Here is a 19,836-nt window from a genome sequence, read left to right as displayed (position 1 = left end):
TTGTATGTATGCAGTTTATCCTGGAATTTTGTGGGCTCTGGTGTACCCTGCGCACTTATTTTATGTTAACATTCGTCGAAGCGCGGTGACCGTCGAATAGAATTGCAAGGTTGAACGCACGAAAGTACAGTTCGCGCGGAAGGTGCGCTGATATCTCCACTGAACGGGTATTGGAAACCACAACATCAAAATGACGATCATCACAAAGGCCATTGGCGAGAAGAAGACGGACAAAATGGAACAACCGTTGTTTGTTGAAGTGAATTCAATGGTTAGCACCACTTTGATCCTCCCTGAGCTTTAAATTCCACGCGATTTTAACTTTATTAAAAATCAAAGGAATCGAATGAACTCTTTCCCCGTAAATAAACATACGATTCTTCACCCTTGCTACCGGCAGATACGATTGTTTTTAGCGAATTCTGTTTTCCAATGTATTTGTTACTTAATGCGCAGCATTATCTTTTTTTTTAGTACTGACGTTGCTGCGTGTATGGTAAATTATGTGTTCACTTGATAACAGTGCATTATCTCTACTCGCTATCATAAGCTTTTTAGTGTTATCACAGCTGTAGATATCCCGGAAATTGTTTTAAGCAAAATTGTCACTATACAATAACTTAAGTACTTGCATGGCAAACTCATTGAACTAATATCGAGTGATATTAAAATGAACATAAGTATACTGTTGGCAAAATATATCTATCCTGTGCGACGTTTCGGCCGTCCGCTAGTGCGAGCGAGACCGACGGTTGGCGCTCTTTTATTTCAGTTCGGAAAACATCGGTCCACACAGGCGACACTCACACAACCTTTGCCGTCCACTCTCGTCGGAGCATACTAATACCTTCCTTGATACAACCATAGCCTCGTGCGTATCATACGTGTGGACCAATGTTTTCCGAACTGAAATAAAAGCGTCACGCACAAGGAAAGCTTTTCAGGTTTCCTGCTGCGATTGCTTTGATTTTCGGATATGTTTTAGAGGGTCGAAAAATAACAATGCGTGTTTTTTTATTTTGATCTGTTTGCATATTTAGGAGGTCAAACCACCCCTCAGGGCAGCGGCGGATTTGTGTATAGGCTAAGTAGGCTGCAGCCTATATAGGATGACAAATTTTGGAGGTGGCAAGCTTTTAGCGAAAGAAATTTGGAAAGATTGAAATACAGGGGCTAGTGACAGCTTCAAAAACAATTCACTTTTTTTTCATATAGCGAATTAGCAATAATGCGTGTGTGCGTTGCTATATTAAATTAATTTTTAAATTACCTCAACTATTTTAAATTAAAATATTTGTTGATATTTCGTGGAAAGGGCGGCAAACACTTCTTAGCCTAGGTGCGCCGAATCTCCAAATCCACTGCCTCAAAATTCATAAGAAGAAGTACAAAAGTTCCTTTTGTTACTTCAAAGAATACTATAACATTGCGTGTCAAGTATTGACAAAGTTTTATTCAACATAACGTTATAATATTTTTTAAACTAAGACAAGGAACTTTTATACCTCTTCTTATGAACTTTGAGGGTGCTTTCACCCCCTAAATATGCAAACAGGCCAAAATTAAAAAACACGTGTTTGCTATCTTTTGGTTCTCTAAAGGGTTGACTAACTCCTCAAGAGAAGACTCTGACGATCGCAGTCGAATTCCTCCTTCTTTCCTTCTCTTTTCGACTGCGATCATCAGAGTCTACTGGGTATGGAAGCGGCAATTCGGCATGGCAGCAAGACGGAGGTGCCCCGGTGGCTCGCAGACCACCAGTTAGTCAACCCCGCTCTAAACCATGTTCGAAAACTACAACAATCGAAGGTGAACACCTGAAAACCTCTCCTTGTCGGAGGCACAAATATAATGCGTTAACAGTATAATAACTCATTTTTTGCAATATTGTTTGTTTACCAATCTGTGAAAGTCTCTTTCAAATTTTTCACTGGAATACTGAATATTTTACTTTGCGTATAGTATATGTTTCATGAACAGTTGCTTTCACAAATAAATATGTTTCCTCTAACAGGAAGACGAAAAGACAGACCCAGAAGCACAATGTCAGAAAGGTGATGTCGGAAATCACTACGTTGTTAGAAGCATATGTGTTCGTGTCACTGCTACCTTTTTGCTACTTCTCGTTGCAATTATAATTCTCATAATTGGTATCATCGGCGGTGTGTACATATACAGGCAGTACGCTCGAACACAGATGCACAGATTTAGAACAGGATGGTACAGCATTCCATACGACAGTTCGAACAAAATACCTTATGGCAAAGACGCTGTTAATCGAGCCATGTTAGGCGACCCTGAACTGTTTAAAAGCCTGGCAAGAGCCACGGAACAAGAAGCTTTGTATGCTGAAAAGGGTGTTGGTAACGAGCCTATACAAGGCACATTTTTCAAAGAACGATTCGAAATTGATTTGGAGAACGAGCATTACGAGAAGATCGATGTCCCTGATTTTCGCGGTGGGCGTCAGGGCCGATTCATACATGATTTTAACATTGTAAGTTGAATAAGTTTCAGTGTTACAAAACGCGGCTGTACTTCCGAAAGGGACCGGTGGCCGATCGAGATGAAACTTGGTGGGTATTACGAGGGGTGTGGAAAGACCCCAAATATAAAATTTTAGCTTCGGCAATTAATGCGTTCAAAAGATACAGGGGTTAATTGTGCATAAAAGGGTACACCTTACCGATTTTTTTTAATCACTTTACCACTAAAGCCGGGAAGCTAAGCTATGCTATGGCATGCTATGCTATGCCATGCCATGCTACGTTTTAAAAAAAATAGCTTGAATACATTCTTATGGAACCGTTTCCACCAAAAGCTAAGCTAAAACATAGCATCGTATAGCATAGCTTAGCTTAGCTTCTCGGTGGATTCCCGGCTTAAAAATGAGACTGTGGTTACAAAATTTCAAAAATAAAGAATGGCAGGACGGGAGGGCTCCCGAGTAGGGGGCCTGCACCAACGTCCAAAAAAATCAACAATTTTTTATTAATATTTCGGAAACTAATAAATACCCGAAGCTACAATTTTAGATTTAGGGTCCACACCTCCTCCCCTCCCCTCCCCCCAAACCTCATCTCGATCGGCCACCGGTCCCTTTCGGAATAATATCCCAAAACGCAATTAATGCGAACGATTGCATTAAGGTTTAATCAGACTGCGATACATAATCTATGGATATTATTACAGAACAAAACTGGTATTATTGATATTGACGGGCAATGCTGTTTTGTTATGCCACTGAATCGTCAAAGAGTTTTACCACCGCACAATATGTACGATCTTCTCAGAAAAATGTATAATGGTAAATTTCATACATTTTTCAAATAACTGTACTTGACTTTTTAAGTAAAATTAATGCTTAAAATCATTTTTATAGGATACTACGAAGTAGACACAGAAATTGTGAGGGAAACAATGAAAGTAGTTCTACCACCGATCACTGATCTGTCGGTCGTTGGAACGTATATAGCTCACGAGTGTCAAGATTTGCCAACCTACATGTTGACGAAAGTCAATTCGCACGGTTAGTTATTACAGTACTATTACGGTAACACTTATGCGAACATTACGCGACATTTTGTATGGTATTAATCCCGTTACTTTCGTTTCCACAGTGAGCAAGCGTAGCATATCAAGCGGTGTGTTCGGACAGTTCGCAGGAAAGAATATTATAGAGTTTGATATTTTAATTTAGACGATGTTAACGAGTTTAAACAAAGCTCAGAAAATTAAACAAAAGGAATTTATAATTATTCTAGAATATTTACAAGTAGATCAGTGTGTAAAAATTGTACCCCAGCCCAAGAAACTTAGGTAAATCCTTCGTAAATTCTGGCAGACAATTGTGATTCTCGCCGATTACCCGTTCTTTAAAAACGTTCCGATCAACAGCTACGTATTTCTAAATGTACGTTCATTTTCAGGAGATTCGTTAAGTCTTCCCATCGTTTCCTATCGTAGCTCTGAATCAGTAAAGCGATAATAAAAATGGAATATATTAGTTAATTTACGTCTGTTTAACGTTTCATCAGAGTTTAATTCAATATCGTGCTGTTTGTAAATGGCTCATGCGGCTAAGGAGCTATTGTGTTTTAACGTAAATCATGTGTATCGAAATTAAGTTCCAGTGAAACGCTGATGGTGCTTATTCGTAAGGTAGAACTGCATATTCTTCTGTTTCTTTGCCTTCCATGCTTAAATTCTTTAATCATGCAATTCTAGTACAGTAATATAAATAATCCGTGTTGAAGTCGTTGTACACTTGCTGCATAATCGCACGATCGAACGATTAAAAATTGTACAAACTAGCAGTGATGTTCTTTTGTCGACTGTACACTAATTCTGTAAATCGTGGATTGGAACACTTTTACCCCCGAAGCGTAATATTTTCCGGGATTAGTTTGAAATCAATGATCGTTTAACAACTACTTCAAGCATGTTCATACAGTGTTGGTTTTCTTTTTATTAGATAGTAATGAATGTATAACAATACATGTCATTTGTTGAAAGAAACTTAACATTAAAACATGTACTGAGAATGATAAAGTATGGATAATAAAGTTAATATGACCAGATTAACAGAGTGAACATCGACAGTTAAAGCATGTAATTGAGTAACCCTATACTGAATCTCTCCCCTGTTTCGTAACAGTTCTGCTCTAAGTTTCGACGTCGATATATTTGATGCGATAGACTCGTAAGGTACAAAAGAAAGTTTGGTATAGGGATATTTCGTCAAGCTTCTGTACAATATTTTAAGTTTCTTTTATAATATGTGTACGCATGATTGTTTAGTTGTGTAACAAAGTATTTAACAAGTATTTTTTTGCAATTATTGCGACTAAATGATTTTTTAAGCTCTAATACTCAGAAATGATCTGACTTCGGGTGCATACAGTTGCACTTCCAATTTCAAAGTTTTATAAACGCGAGAAATTAGTTCAGTCCTCGTTTTTTTTAACGTTATAACTACGAATATACAGTATTTAATATTGTAGTGATGAGAAATTTACGTGTAATCTTTTATGTATAAAATAATTCAATTTCACTGATTTTAGATATTGAGAAATGTGTTTTAAGAACGAAAACTGATGCTATTCATCAGTTTGTAGTATTAATCGAGTTTATTGCTCAATAAAAATCATGAATCCTATTTTATGTCTTTTTTATGAATGCATTCTAATATAAGCATTTATTTGTGCTCTATGGACTAAAATAATAAAGTATTAAGTGTATTCTGCCTTCAGTTTACAGTGTTTTATAACCAGTGTGAAAAGCCTTGAATATTTTGTGGGAAAGTCATATTAAGAAAAAGCTGATGCGTCGATACAGATGATATTCTACAGCAGTGAATCAAAGTCTTATGAATACCATAATAAAGGCACAGTGTGCCCTAGAAATGTTGTTGTTTTAAAGATAGAAAATGAGAATTTATAACAATTTTGAATACATCAATTAAAATTTGAAAGGACAGTGATATAATATTTCTCTGATTTGTCTGCTATTTCTATCTCTTTCTTTCAATACACAGGTACTTTGGCATTAAGAATAATAAGGGGAGACGATCTAGCCTGGGCTTAGAAGTTTTATAATTTTATTCAACGACATTTTAATCTATTCATTATATCTTTGATTTTCATTATAATGTGTATTTTCGATGTTATTTATACAGAATTACATGCTTTCGTGATAATTCACTTATCTCAATACATTTGTTATACGCACATAGGTACAACGTGGCTGCTTCAAAATGACACTGTACTTTGGCACCATATGTAAGAGCTACTACGAAGCTTATACTATCTTAAGCATTAAAATTTGCAATTCGTACAAATAATCTCCAGTGTAACTTTTTTATACGTGCATACATAGGTACATTTGTAAAATTCTGAGTTAAAAAAATCTCATAATTGAATGAAAGCATGCTTTTAATAAGTGAATGAAAGCACAAAAAGATACTTAGTAAAGTGCATAATGTATGTGTGATATGTTGGCAAATATGTCGCGCAATAAAAGTCGAAATCATTTAGTTGGTTGAAATTAACATAAATACGTATATTGTACCTCTAACGAACTCGCAAGAAATTCGCAGAAGACAGCGTATGTTAACAGTTTATGTTAACAAATTATCAATGCCAAAGACATCACGAATCTCGTAAATAATTACCATAGAAAATCTCACAATTCCGAGAAATATCAACCAGTTTCTATTTTACTCGTCTTTCTTATCCTTCGACAGTAATCAAAGGACGAAAGCCTGCCTATCGAATAAATAACAGAATGTTCGTTAATTAATTTGCTAAAACCCAACTGAATTTACATTTCATCTTTCCCTGTTTGCCGCCGATACCTTCGTAAACGTGTCTATTTAGAAATACAAAGGCGGCTTAAACTACGCCGCCGAAATGTCAGAATGCGTCAAGCTAGAAAGATTCGCTAACACGTTCGGCGCATTCCTACGTGTGGTTTTATTCCATTCATTCCGTCCGAGAGGTTTCTTTAAATGGATATACGCGGAAAACAGGCCTCGGGGGTATCGCGAAATGAAAGCGTGGAAGTGAGGCATTCGCGAGGCTCCGCAGCGTTCGGGCATGCCTAGTAACTGCCACGGGAACGTGCACAACCGTAGGCGAGCAGATGGGTAGGGGTCCCCCGTTAAAATAAAACTTCGATTTTCTGCAGCCGTGAACACCGCCGCGCAGTGCACAGGAATAATTCTTGGGCTGGTGGCGCAATAGCGGAGCGGCCAAGTCAGAGTAACGCGTTTGCTTGCTTCGCAGTCAGTAGCCTCATCGGCTGTTAGTGTTGTCAGTTAACTGTCGTCGAGCGTGACACCGTGTGCATTCTGAAACGCGAACTTGCTCCGTGCGGATCTCCGGGACGGGCACAAAGGGGATCGATTGTGGTACTTGGTTTTCTCCCTGAGTTACAAGTTACAAGTTTACAAGGTACTGGATCGGTGTTATTGCGCATCATTCTGTGATATGCCTCCTCGGTGTTAATTGTAAAACGTAAAGGTGAATCGAATCGATTGTGGCACGTTCGCGTACCTCTGGCACACGGGATATTGATCGTGACACCTCGTGCCTCTTCCACGAGCAAATCATTGATCTGCGCTGTTTTCCCGTGTATCATTGAAAGTATAATCTAGTAATCGTCTCGCCACGTGCGACTTCGAAACAAAGAGGCTGACCGTGGTATAATCCCCGCGTGTGTCTGCGACACAAAGGGGCCGGTGTCCCATCCTGGCATTTCGCGTTGCACGTTGCACCCGAGCTGCGATATATCCGCATCTCGAGTAGCTCAGAAACACACGAGGCATCGGTGCGTAACAATGTTTGGTGCAGTTTTGATAAATCGAATGCCGTATCTTCGCGGTGCCGCCGAAATATACTCCATCGACTACCGTGTCACGCGGGGGGCCTCGCGTTCGACCGTGATTGTTTTATATTATTTCCTATTCTACGTACTTATTCGTCCCGCGGTGTTTACGTGGATTTCTCGGCATACGAGGAATCGATCGCGGTAGCCTTGCGTGGGTTCGACATGCCGAGGATCGGTCGCAGTACATTGCGTATCCCTAAAACGCAGTGTATTGATCGTTGCAGCTCGTGCTGCACCGAATTAAAGAAAATGATGGTAGCGTATTACGTAAGTCCTCGGTACGAAAAGCGGTCATTGTGGTTTCGGGGCTAATTTCGAAGTCAAGAGTCGCGAAACGGATGGGCTCAGTCATAATTTACCGTAACTCGGAGCTAGGCGGTTTCGATCTTTGGTACCGCCGTGTTACAACGAAGTACAGAGGCCGTTCAGTGATACTCACCGCCATTCTGAAATAACAACGAATTGAACTCCTGCTACCATTTCGCAGTTTCGGGTACCTGGGTTCGGTGGAGAGACAGTGGGTGACACGAGGGCATGGACATCCGACTGTTATTGCTAACCCTGGCGATCTTGGGTGCAATGGTTGCCACTGTTGCAACCCGACTCGGGTTCCCTGGGTTCAATAAAATTGCCCAGATCATCCTCGCTGTGGTCCTGCTGCCAGTGCTCTGCAGATTCCATCGGAAGCTGTATATCATCTGCAAGACTCTGCCGCGCGATGTAACGTAAGTCTTGAACGTTCTTTTGAAGGGGATGATTTGGGAGCGTTCAAACTTGTTCGCTGCTGGAATCATGCGTACTTTGAATATTTAAAAACACAATTTACCCATTACCATTCGCTTATCTCAGACAGTATCTTTCCAACAAATTCCTGTTGCGCGCAGTTATTATGTTTATCGTTAAAGTATTTATCACCCTTTTAGCTGCCGAGAGACAAACTATTCCAGCAAACATTTTCTGCGATTATTTACCGCTATGCGAATTTCTCTTTCCATGAAAATATTGTCGGCTGATTTATGGTGCATTGCGGAGAAATGATGGATTTATTAAGAGGTTGTTGGTGTATAGGTACAATATACATTTATCTGTCGAATCCGTGTCTCAGAACAGTTGTCCGAGGTACATAGTTGTCTACATAATACTCTACGGAATGATTTCTGAAAGTCATTGGAAATCAGTGTCAACAGTTCGAGTCGTGTTTCATTCCCCTCAAATCTCTTAAGTAATAGTTAAAAGTGTTTGTAGGGCGTAATCGACATCATAGGTGAATCAAATTTAAAAATAAAAGCATATCGCGATCTATTCGGGAGTAACGAGAATATACTTATTTCTATTCCCGTAACAAGACACGTAAGGGAACTGTTCGATCGAAATAAATTGTTGCACGAACGTGAGCTTATTCGTTACATACAAATAAATTGTTATTTTTTCTTTTACTCGATCTCGATATTTCATTCGTCCCTAACTATGAAATACGTAATCGGGTTACGACGAACGAATAAATTATTCGTGTCGTGACACAAATAAATTTATTTGGAAATTGCTGGAATAAATTACACAGATCACGTCGCTGTTAACGAGTCGCGTATGAATAACGAGAAAAGATTTATGTAAACGATAATTTTAGGTAAAAAAGTTCGACGGGGCTAGACTCGAACGTACATACCCTACTGTTCTAGTTTCTCCCGGTTTGCGTTACGCACGTTCAAGTAGGTAGTATGTCGAGTATTCGATCTGTGAATATTCAAAAAGTTGCTTCATGTAGGAAATTAAAAATGAGCAAAGTTTTCAAGTTGGACCAGGGAACAGTTGTACTAAATTTTAGAAAAATCGTAGTGTACCATCGAAAATACAGCTTCGAAGGAATCTATGGTGGGTTATTTTTATGAAAAGTTAAAATAATTCCCCAATCAGTCGAATAAAAATAGTCGTCATTCTCCATTTTCATTATCACAAATCTTTTTCTTTGCAGCGACTCATTACTACCATCTTCGGTTGAACGTTTCACGTTCCACAATATCAACGCTTCGCAAAATCTACAATATTTACAAGCACCGATTTTCTTCAATTTCTCCAATTGCAGAAGAAAGTTTAAACTGTGAGATAGATACAGTATAGTTCCTGTTAGAAAGAATGTACACCTAAATATTTATAACCCATGGATTGGGGGGTTCTCTAGAATAGACCAGTGGCACCAAGCTAACACGTAGAGCCTAGTATTAACCCTTCGTTGACACACGTCTTTTTTCGATCAACTTTGAAATACGTGGGTGGCTCACACCCAGAGCAATTTTTAAACGACTGCCATTCTTATCTAAAGAATACAATTTCTATGAAAAAAATCACGTGCCAATTTCAAGGTCTCTAGAATGTATTGCACTAATTTATTTATTGAAATTTTATCAGAGTTTTTACACAAAAATTCTAGATTACCATATGTCGAGAAAAGACGAAGAAAATCTTCAAAAAATTGTAACTTTTACAAATTTCAATATTAGAAGCTAAAAATCTACAGAGTTCTTGTTCAGATATAATACTTTGAAGAAAAAAAATATTTGCAAATTAGCTTTTGAAAAAAGGTATTTAACTTGCATATAGAAGGTGCGGAGCGTGAAAATCAGCTTATGGGTGGCTCACACCCAAAGTGTCAACGAAGGGTTAAGCTTGTTACGCGAATATGTAAAAATATGAGCTTTAATCTCTGTTTTGACCATCACTTTAGGTACCCAGAGAAAATATCCCTGCAACAGATCCACCGTAGAACGTGGAAAACGCGAGCTGCCATCCGCCTGACCCGATTAGTACAACTTTCACATGCAGCTCGTTCTATCAGCGTTATCGTGCCTCGAGTTAATATAAAACTGATAATACGCGCGCCGGTGGGCTTTTTTCTGTCTCTTTAATTCCAACTTTCCGTGCACCTCGCTTGCGTCTACAAGGACATATATCCAGCAGGCGTTTTCTTGAATTATGCTCGGTCACTGACCCGCGCAAGGTTGCACATGTTGGCCACAGGAACCGTTAAACAAAAGAACCGCCTCCTCCAGACAGAAATGCGTTTGCGTCGACGAATATCGCAAAAGTAATGCGCATGGAAAGACAATAGAACGTAGGTGGTTCAATTGCACGCATTATTTTCAATGGAAAACTACTTGCATAATATTGGGACGGAAAGATGTCCGCCTGATACAAGCAGGCCTGGCTCGTCCAAAGTTCACGAGGGGCGCAAAATGGTCTTGCCATTGTTGGCATTTCTTGAAGTAAATATTACAAGTTTCACTATAAATTTATTAAGCTACGAATAAAAATTAGAGCTGAGGGCATCAGAGAGGCGAAGTAATTGGGCAAGCTCGTCTAGGGCGCACAAAGGCTCTAGCCGGGCCTAGATACAAGAAACCGATTTTGTTGCAGTCAAGGCCTGACGTGTATTAAGGGGGTAGGTTACCCCCTAACCCAGACCTCAACAGCCCAAAATTAGGCCCTCCTTCAAACGCATATTCTGAAGTAATAAATGAATACTGAGATAATTTTTGCTTTAATTTTTAATCGTCATTTCGTTGACTTTAATGCGCAAAAAGAAAGTTTTAAATATATTTATAGGAAAAAAAGTTATAAATATAAATGTGAGAGCGTGTACGCGATGCATCGTTTGATGGTGAACACGATTCCGGACAGGTGAATTGCTTAAAACACAAAGTAAAGGCATTTTTATAACCTGTAAGACAGTATCCATCTTGTGCAGGAAGCAAAATTTTGTTAAACAAATTAATACAATTTTTATGTTATGTTTCTGATTTTTTCCTTTTTTGTTGGAAAAATATTTTTTATCTTTTTTTTTTTAAGAATTTATATTGAAAATATGCTCCCAATACATGGAGGGGAATAATTTTCCGCAACTCCCTGTAAATTTTCATTCAAATCGTTCGAGCGGTTTTCGAGATTTTATGTTCACCGTTTTGGAAAATGTAGTTTCTGGGAATTCGCGTTTAAAGTTGGACATCGTTATCCGATCTCATGTGCAGGCACGTGCAATTTTTACTGTAATTCCTTCATTTTTTAGAATTTCGGGGCCCGGTTGCGCTTAAAATACGTAGAAAAGATGCAGCTAGCGGAATATGCAAACATCCTGAAAAACAATTTTCGAAAATTTTTAGGGTAACCTACCCCCTTAAGGGATTACATACACTTAGAATGGTCAAAAAGATCGATTTTTTCCAACAAAGCATTCGCACATGCTACAACATCAAAGGAAGGTCAGTTCGATGGCCCCGGAATCGACGATTTTCTGTAAAAAAAATTACCTCGCTTTAACCTGTACTTTAAACTTTAAACGCTGTTTTCTCGAAACTATATTCTTCAAACCGGTGCCGATGATATTTAAAAAACTATTGCACCGATTTGAATGACACTTGGCACGATTATTTCTCACAATCAATTCTTTCACACATCATAACGATTGTTTTTTTAAAACCACAGTTTCTTTCTGATCATTGAAAAACTAATGAAATTTCTCTAGAAATGTAATAATTATTAATTATTAATATTAACTAAAAAATGAACCAATATTAATAATTGATAGTTATTAAATTTCTAGAGAAATTTCATCAGTTTTTCAAATCATTGGCACCGAGTTGAAAAACATAGTTTCGAGAAAATAGCGTTTAAAGTTTAAGGTACCGGTTAAAGTGAGATATTTTTTTTGTTTTTTGAACTTTTAGAAAATCGTCGATTTCGAGGTCACGTAATTGACCTTCCTTTGATGTAGCTTCTGCGAATTCTTTATTGGAAAAATCGATCTGTTCGACCATTCTAGGCGTATGTAACCCCTTAATTAGACGATATTTATGAGTGTGTGCGGAAAGATTATTCGAGATGAGGTAAACTTTTCATATTTATGCCAGCGAATCTGAAGATGAATTCATAAATTCTATTCGTACACGCTGCGACTGGCAAATGCTTTCCATGTTATCATGTACTGTGAATTATTTAAATGCAGCCCTTCGTACCGTATTGCTGAGGAATATCAATTTTACTGGCACACATTATAGCTAAGAAATGTTCTTTGTATTATATACCGCAAATTATTCACATTTCATTCTTTGTACACGATTTGTTGCTGGCGATTATATCGGCCTTGTTGACGCATATCATTACTGATAAATGTTTTTGATATTCTATACCGTTTATGTCCGCATCAGCGCATGACTGATATTAAAAATATTAAATAGTTCGCCTTAGAATGTCACAACGGTCATCTGAAGGAGAAACGTTTATGAGTAACTCAATCACAGTTGAAGCGCTCCGAATCCAAAGTACACTCCAATTTTTAAACGAATATCTGATTTTGATTTTAGGCAATGGGGAAGTAAACGGTACTTTCATTAAAGATATTTATGTATAAATACATATAAAACACGTATATAGGAAACGAATTAAAGTGTGGGAGTTCTATTTTGAAAAAAAAAAATTATAGAAATTACATCCCACAATTTGTAACAATGTTTCACGTATCATTAAGCTGCGCATGGAAGAAATGGATTTTAAAATTAATCTAAAGTTCATTTAAGTTCGAAGAAAAAGTAGAAGCTTTATGAAACGACAATTCATTTATCTGATTTTCGGGCGTTAATTATTGAGCTAGCGAAGGTGGGATCTAATTAACTGTTTCCTGTAAAAGAAAATAAATACCGCAAACGTTTGTACTATATTTTCAAAGATCGATTGAAGATCTCGTTATTTTTGTATGAGTTTTGTATCATAAATTAGATGACTTAACTATGGTAATGAGCGTTCGATAGGACCTGACAATTATAATAGGTCAAATGCTTTGCTGTATTGGAAAAGAATGCTTGATTCAGGAACCGGCGTAACGAGATTTTTCCAAATCCCGAAGAAAATATAAAGCTTCCTAAGCCTTAGGAATCCAATTACAGTAATCGAAGGGAATGCGATAAGGACGGATAGTTATACAATTTCATACATTCGGCTTCGTTTTCGCGGTAGTGGATCGCAATTCCCCAGAATTATTCCATTCAAAGTTCACTCCGCTATCGCTACGAGAATTGTTATTAATAGGCTGCACATAAGTTTACGTATCTTTGCTAAACAAGACGGAAGAAACTTCTTTTCTATCCTGCATTCTAACGATCGCCCGCATCCCGTTCATTCCGTTGCAAAAAGTCTTCCCAAAAATGTTCCTCTATCTTCTTTTCATCATACTCAAAATTTACATCGATATTTTAAGCCCCGCTTCGCTTCATTTTATTTTCTTTAAATTACAGTGGAGCTTGAGAGACAGAGCTGAAGTGAATTTGTGGATTGCCTGTGGATTCGAGCAATTTCTATGCAGAACAATTTTCGAAAGAATATACCTACTCGTTCGAAGGTGATATAAGGGCGTTAAGAAAGGCTTCAGGATTGCGACAGCTTACAGTACCCATAAAACTGAATACAGAATGCTTGGTCAACATGGATCGAACACTTATCCCTGTTAGAATTTATTCTGTAAATCCTGAACGCATATTTTCACACTGTGCGCATTAAAAAACAAAACAGAAAGTGAAAGAAGAATTTTCAGATTCACTCCGCAATCGCTATAAAAAATTTATTTAAGCCTGCACTATTTCCAGAATTGTGTTGAATAAGATTTATCTTGAGTAATTTTTATTATGTGCATTAACTGGCTTATCAGCATTGGTCCGTTTCCTGTAGAGTATCTGCGAGACAAGTGATTGATGTATTTTATCATTTTTACTTTAACACGCACAGTTTGACCCGACCACATTATCCCTGAAATTGTTAACAGTGGAAATTCAAAATAATGAAATTTAAAAACAGAAATAACAGATATTAATAATTGAATTAGAAAGTATGCAAACAGAAAATATCGTTGGAGTACAGTGCCAGAACTTTGACAATTCTCCTTCGTTATAGACACGGGCACTGTTCAATCATATTCGCGTGACAGGTGTCTACAAGGACATGTGCATTGTCAAGACTTTCAGACCTAAATTTATTCTATAAGCAAACATGTAAAATTTATGCGAGGAACTGTTAAAAATTAATCTCAAACGGGGCAAACTTTGAGAAAAAAACAAAAATGCGTAATCCGCAATTCCACTTAGAAGATGTCTATTCTGAGACACATTTGATTTTCATGGTTTCATTTCTGGCAATATAAAAATAGTTGATCATTATTGAAAACTAGTGAAATTTACGAATACAGATTACTTATTATTATATTAATAATAAGAGAAGGATAGAAGGTAGAACAGTTGCGGTTTGTCACTAATTATTGCAAGCGTAAATCCATATTGTATATATTTACTTTACAGTTTATATAACGAAAACTTGTTTTCACTTTGTATGGGGGTGCTTTACATGTTATAGCTTATTTCCTCTTATTGGAAAATTTTAGAGTGGTGTCCATCGAGGTAGAGAAATAGTTAAAGTTTTATGAATTCGTCATTGTCTATTGATCCCTGCTTCTGTTGGTAGGTATACAGTAGATAGTACACAGTATACACATATCGTGCTATAGATATAAAAGCAAAGGCCTTTCTTGTAAAGATAATATAGGGGATTATCGCAGTAGCATCCAATATCTTTTGTAAAAATAAAATAGATCGTTATATAAACAATAGTTTTTTTTTTAAAGCAATAGCTTCTGATTGTATATGTGAATGTGTGTCAAGAAATATTTTCGGACCGCAAACAATTTCTCAAGGGTAAAAAATGCATGACATCTTTTCGCGATAAGAGGATAATAATAACAATAATAATGAAACTAAAATAAAAGAAATACACATTAACATATTTAAATAAATGAGTTTTTTATTGTCATATGCATGAATAATATTAGATTATTATATTAAAAACTATATTCTAATATCTTTTTTGACAGTCCTCGCGTACCATGGTATGGTTACCACAACCACAATTGTGGTGTGTCCGCAGTATTGCCAGTTCTGTGCTTAGAGCGTGAAATTCAAGTCGGTTTACGAAATTAAATTAATTTCAATGAAACAAAAATTTTCGGTCATTTTTTCTTTATTTTCTCTTTACTTCCTTTTTCTGGGGTCTCTATACACTATACAGCTTGGGGGTGGGTGCATCGCACCCGCTGCAACCCTCCTGTCGCCGGCCCCGTGTGCAGAGATGGGCTAAGGACTTTTAGTATACCGAAATGTTATAATAAATGAGACAAATTAATACAAAAGTATTAATAAGAAGTTAGAGTAATTATGGTAAAAATACTCAACGATACCAACAACCTCTAAATCTAGCCATCTGCATTTCAACATTAATTACATGTAATAAAATTTTCTTCTAAAATGTAACGGGAAAACAAATAGAAACCTTCGATGTACAAAAGAATATCACAAATTAAAACCAAATTTGCTTGGGAAGAAATCGACGGAATTTGTAATACTTCACTGGACCATAATATTGTTTCCTTGAATGCATTTTAGGTTGCTCTATCGTACCATCAGGGCCGAGCTCGAAATGAAAAGCCAGCGCAGAAAAAACTTGTCCGTGGCGAAGGTTTTTAAGAAGAGGGTGGATCAATATCCTAACGAGCCTTGTTTCTATTTCGAGGATTCTGTTTGGACAAACTCTGACGTACGTTTCAAATGCACGAATAGAATTATTTTGCGGAAATACTTTGTAAGCGATTCGAATATTCGGATGGACCCACATAGTGGGATCCATAATGGGACTTATAGGATTATCAATGGGTTTTACTTCGTATAGTCGGAACAAAATCAATTGACTGTTCAAGGCCACACACAGGCTATCCCCACCACGCCATCTGGCTATCCCCACTTCTCTGTCTTTCGTCTCTTTGCTCCGCCCACTGTAGACGAGAAACGCAGAAGCGTCTTAAGATCATTGTAGGCCCCTGGGCAAAGCAATGCACTGGAGCCTCTGAATAGGACTTAAACTCTGACCTTTTTTATTTGGAGGCCCCTACTAACATGGGCCTCCTGCCGACTGCCCAGAATGCCCATGACATAAAGACGCCAATGGAGAAATGAACGCGCAAACTTGGCAATCTTTTGGCTGCTTAAATAGAGAAGTACAGTTTAGTGTTCTCAAGAACAGTACACTCGTCTCTCACCATGCAACAGTGCCCCGATATATTTTCAGTGTCGCAACACAAATCCCATACATAGTCGGGCAAAGGATAATTATTAAGTTCATAACGCCGTTTTGAACCAGAGTCTGATACTCTATAATTCTTGTATACCTTAGGGAAGCTTTTATCAAAAGGAATAGGATAGTACCATTTTTATCTTGAAAATCAGGTGGGAACGGTATTCAAGAAAACTCGTACGTATCTAAGATAGAGATGGCATTCTACTTTCCCTTTTAGTCACAACACATTACTTTGTCATGTGAAACTCCATTGTCTGGTTATGGAACATTCCGTGCTCCCAGTGCTAATAATTATCTTGTCAGGGAGGGTCACGGATTATTCCATGGTTTTACGTCTGCTAGATGTATTTGTCCGTTTCGTGGCATGCTATTTAACCATCAGACCCTGCAGAATTATTATACGTCAATTTACACACTGGTAAATTCAACGCGACTTCCTTTCTTAGTAGATAAAAACTGACTACAATCAACGATGAATAGATGCGCGAAGCGCTCAATGATGAAGCGTTTGTTTCTAATTGGTAAATAACGACTTTATTTGGCAACGCTTAGATAAGAAAACCATCCTAATTACCTACCATCCATTCAAACTACCAGAAGGGACACTTTGGAAACGACAGGCCATCAGAAGCCAATTAGAGGACAGATTAAAAGGCAAGCTACCCTAAGGTGTGGCCTCAACAGTCAGATGATATTGTTCCGACCATAGCAACCGAGACATTCACGATTATGTCCGTCACCTTTTTTATACACCAGACTAAAATATTACAAAATGGCAAAGGGTGAGAACAAAGGGAGGGGAACGTGTAATTACGTTGTCAGAGGCGCAAGTGTCTCAGCGGTGGTTACCGAGTGCTTGTGGCCTGAACACTGAGTGCCAGCCGCTGAGTACCTCGTCTAAGAGTTCTTCTAACTCTCTGTGATTCGTCCGCAAAATGGCACCGTTAGAAATTTCATTTCTACCCTTCCCTTTTCTCTCATTCTCCTTGACTTCGCGTTCCGTTCACCCTCTTTGATCCCAGCAGAGGGTCAAATGTTTCTAGAGGGCCTATTTTTACCACGTTTCGCGCCTGCGACGGTAGATGAAGATCGTTTAGGGTGAAACGGAACAGCAAGGTGGTGGCTGGATGAGTGTTTAATAAAAATTGGAACTTGCAGATTAATAAATACAGCAACAAGATAGCGTCCATCTTTCAAAAGGCGGGGTACGTTAAGGGGGATGCTGTGGCCTTGATGATGCCGAACAGGCCAGAATTCGCCGCGATCTGGCTCGGCTTGGGGAAGCTGGGCGTCGTCACTGCTCTGATCAACACGAATTTACGACTCCAGTCTTTAATCCATTGCCTGCGTATCGCTGAAGTTAAGAGTATCATTTATGCGGCGGACTACGCGACTGGTGAGTATGATGCAAACAAAAGAATCACGGCTGCGGGACCCTGAGAGCGAGATAATGGAAGAGAATGCGACCAAAATGAAGCTTTCCTCAGCTTTCTTCAAATTCAAAGAAATTCTTATTTTGAGACTCCGCTAAGTTGCTTTCCCATTTTCGCCACATCATTCGCCTTTGCTTCATTACTGACAACACTGGTGTTAATAATCATACCGAAAACAGGGGAAATGATGCTAAAGGAGAGATTTTTTTAATGAATCGGGTAAATCTTTTTAAACAGTTACGAGGTTCTAACAGTTTCGTTGAGGAAATTACGTAAGAGGGGCACGCGTGCAGTGATATGACTCTTCAGAGTTCACGTGTCGATATTTTTGCTTACGTTAGCTAATGCTATACTTTAGTAGAGGAATTACGTAAATGATGAATAATCAATGAGCCCGAAGTATCCACATTTTAATTACTCAAAGCCAACTTGTAAGATAATTTATAGCAGTATGAAGCATTTGAAATGTTACACGAGAATGGGATAAAAGTTGTTAAGTATCGATGGACTAGTCGTTCTTTTGAGCTTCACGATGATTAAAGCTGGGGGCACACGACGTTAATTTTAACCCACGTGCGCAGGGGAGACCGGGGCAGATTGTAACGAAAAAGTTTTCACAGTTTCTTCTCGAAACTGTTTTCCTCAATCAGGAAATAATTTGCGTGACTTACTACTTACATATGTGGTGAACTCATTGAGTTGTAAGTACGTAACAAAATCTTGGACACTAAGACATCTAGCTTCATCTTAAACAAATCTGAACACTGCAATGTATTGTCGCGATGTCGTTAAAAAAACGCTCGTGTGCCTCCAGCCTAAGGGTACCCTTAGGCAGTCGTTTTTGTCGAAAATGAAGCATTTCTTTTTAAATTAATTTCGAAGAAATAAATTGAAGCCGAGACTTGTTCTTTGACACAACGTTTACTAACATCATAAGCTTCAAAAACAGAAATATGCATTATAGATGACGCTACAGATGGATCATTAAAGAGGCTTTTTAAAAAAAGTTTCTTTCTGTCTTGTCAGAAGTAACTTCGGCAAAATTCGGCAATTCGAAGAGACAGAATTTATAAAAACTGCCCAATCTTTTCGCAGCCATCGATAACATCAAGGACTCGATTCAGAGCATCGTGAAGTACAAAATGTGCAATAATTCCGAGACGTGCGAGAGCGGCGTGCACGATCTGAAGAAGCTTCTGGACGAAGCCAGCACGGAGGATCCAGTGGTGAAGGATGAGCCCGGTTACAGGGACAAGTTGCTGTACATTTACACGAGCGGCACCACTGGTTTGCCGAAAGTGGCGATCGTTCCACATTCGAGGTAAAATAATTTCTTTTTTAATACGCTTGCCTGACTATAGTGGTAAAGATCGATTGCTATAGCCGGGACACGGTCAGCTGGCCGTTCAAAGCCACTGACGAGGGTGCCGCGCGAAACTTTTTCCAATCGAATTCAACGACACTGGCTAGATGGAGAACAGAAATAAATATTCCACCATTGATCGATCGTCTACATGGACGCTGGCTATTGCACGGTCTAACGCCAATTTTGGGCGGGCTTATCATTTGCAATGAAACTCTTCATAATTAGGTACGCGAAAGAATTTGTAACGGTAAATAGTTTGCGGATCGAATCGAACAAAGAATAAAGCGTTCCAAGTTTGTGGACTTCAGTTTCTAAATTAGCTACTTTCACCGTACGATTGCCTACCACGGTCGTTATGGTCTTTGGTTTAAGAGGAATTATGTGCCTCCTTTATTTTGCATACTCTGTAAAGAGTATTACGCAGACACCGCGCTTTTTCTATAGAATTTACATGTCCTACGCGAATGATAATCGTGATCTAGAATTCTT

The 19,836-nt window shown here is 38.3% G+C and overlaps 2 protein-coding genes and 2 long non-coding RNA genes across 5 annotated transcripts in view; 2 read left to right on the top strand and 2 right to left on the bottom strand.

The window, feature by feature from the left end:
• The first annotated feature begins 11 nt into the window (after window positions 1-11).
• On the top strand, window positions 12-4,584 carry LOC143379029 (integral membrane protein 2B). 2 transcript variants are annotated; one of them, XR_013088409.1, is made up of 6 exons: window positions 12-271; window positions 2,015-2,497; window positions 3,193-3,307; window positions 3,383-3,529; window positions 3,621-3,819; window positions 3,930-4,584. XR_013088409.1 is itself a non-coding variant. In XM_076831323.1 (5 exons), exons 1-5 carry the CDS (start codon window positions 191-193, stop codon window positions 3,698-3,700), a joined length of 906 nt encoding a protein of 301 aa, XP_076687438.1. In that variant the 5' UTR covers window positions 12-190; the 3' UTR covers window positions 3,701-4,584. The 2 variants fall into 2 exon arrangements, 1 of the variants encoding a protein (XP_076687438.1); XM_076831323.1 differs by having other exon boundaries at window positions 3,621-4,584.
• LOC143365932 (uncharacterized) lies at window positions 4,406-5,040 on the bottom strand. Its single transcript, XR_013084620.1, has 2 exons — window positions 4,701-5,040; window positions 4,406-4,662 (listed from the first exon to the last, which is right to left on the bottom strand). It is a non-coding gene; the product is annotated as an uncharacterized LOC143365932 (long non-coding RNA).
• A 1,211-nt stretch (window positions 5,041-6,251) lies between these two features.
• Window positions 6,252-8,003, bottom strand: LOC143365931 (uncharacterized). The gene is made up of 3 exons (XR_013084619.1): window positions 7,887-8,003; window positions 6,356-6,956; window positions 6,252-6,266 (listed from the first exon to the last, which is right to left on the bottom strand). It is a non-coding gene; the product is annotated as an uncharacterized LOC143365931 (long non-coding RNA).
• Window positions 7,924-19,836, top strand: part of LOC143379019 (long-chain fatty acid transport protein 4) — a 19,581-nt gene continuing 7,668 nt past the window's right edge. Inside the window, exons 1-4 of the mRNA XM_076831295.1 lie at window positions 7,924-8,114; window positions 15,861-16,011; window positions 17,707-17,944; window positions 19,077-19,302. Of these exons, the coding sequence (XP_076687410.1) occupies window positions 7,924-8,114; window positions 15,861-16,011; window positions 17,707-17,944; window positions 19,077-19,302 (806 nt within the window). The remainder of the gene's footprint in view (window positions 8,115-15,860; window positions 16,012-17,706; window positions 17,945-19,076; window positions 19,303-19,836) is intronic.

Source organism: Andrena cerasifolii, chromosome 2, assembly GCF_050908995.1.
Source record: "Andrena cerasifolii isolate SP2316 chromosome 2, iyAndCera1_principal, whole genome shotgun sequence".
Classification (NCBI taxonomy): Eukaryota; Metazoa; Arthropoda; class Insecta; order Hymenoptera; family Andrenidae; genus Andrena; species Andrena cerasifolii.
Note: the sequence above shows the minus strand (reverse complement) of the source record. Positions and strands in the feature narration are given on the sequence as shown.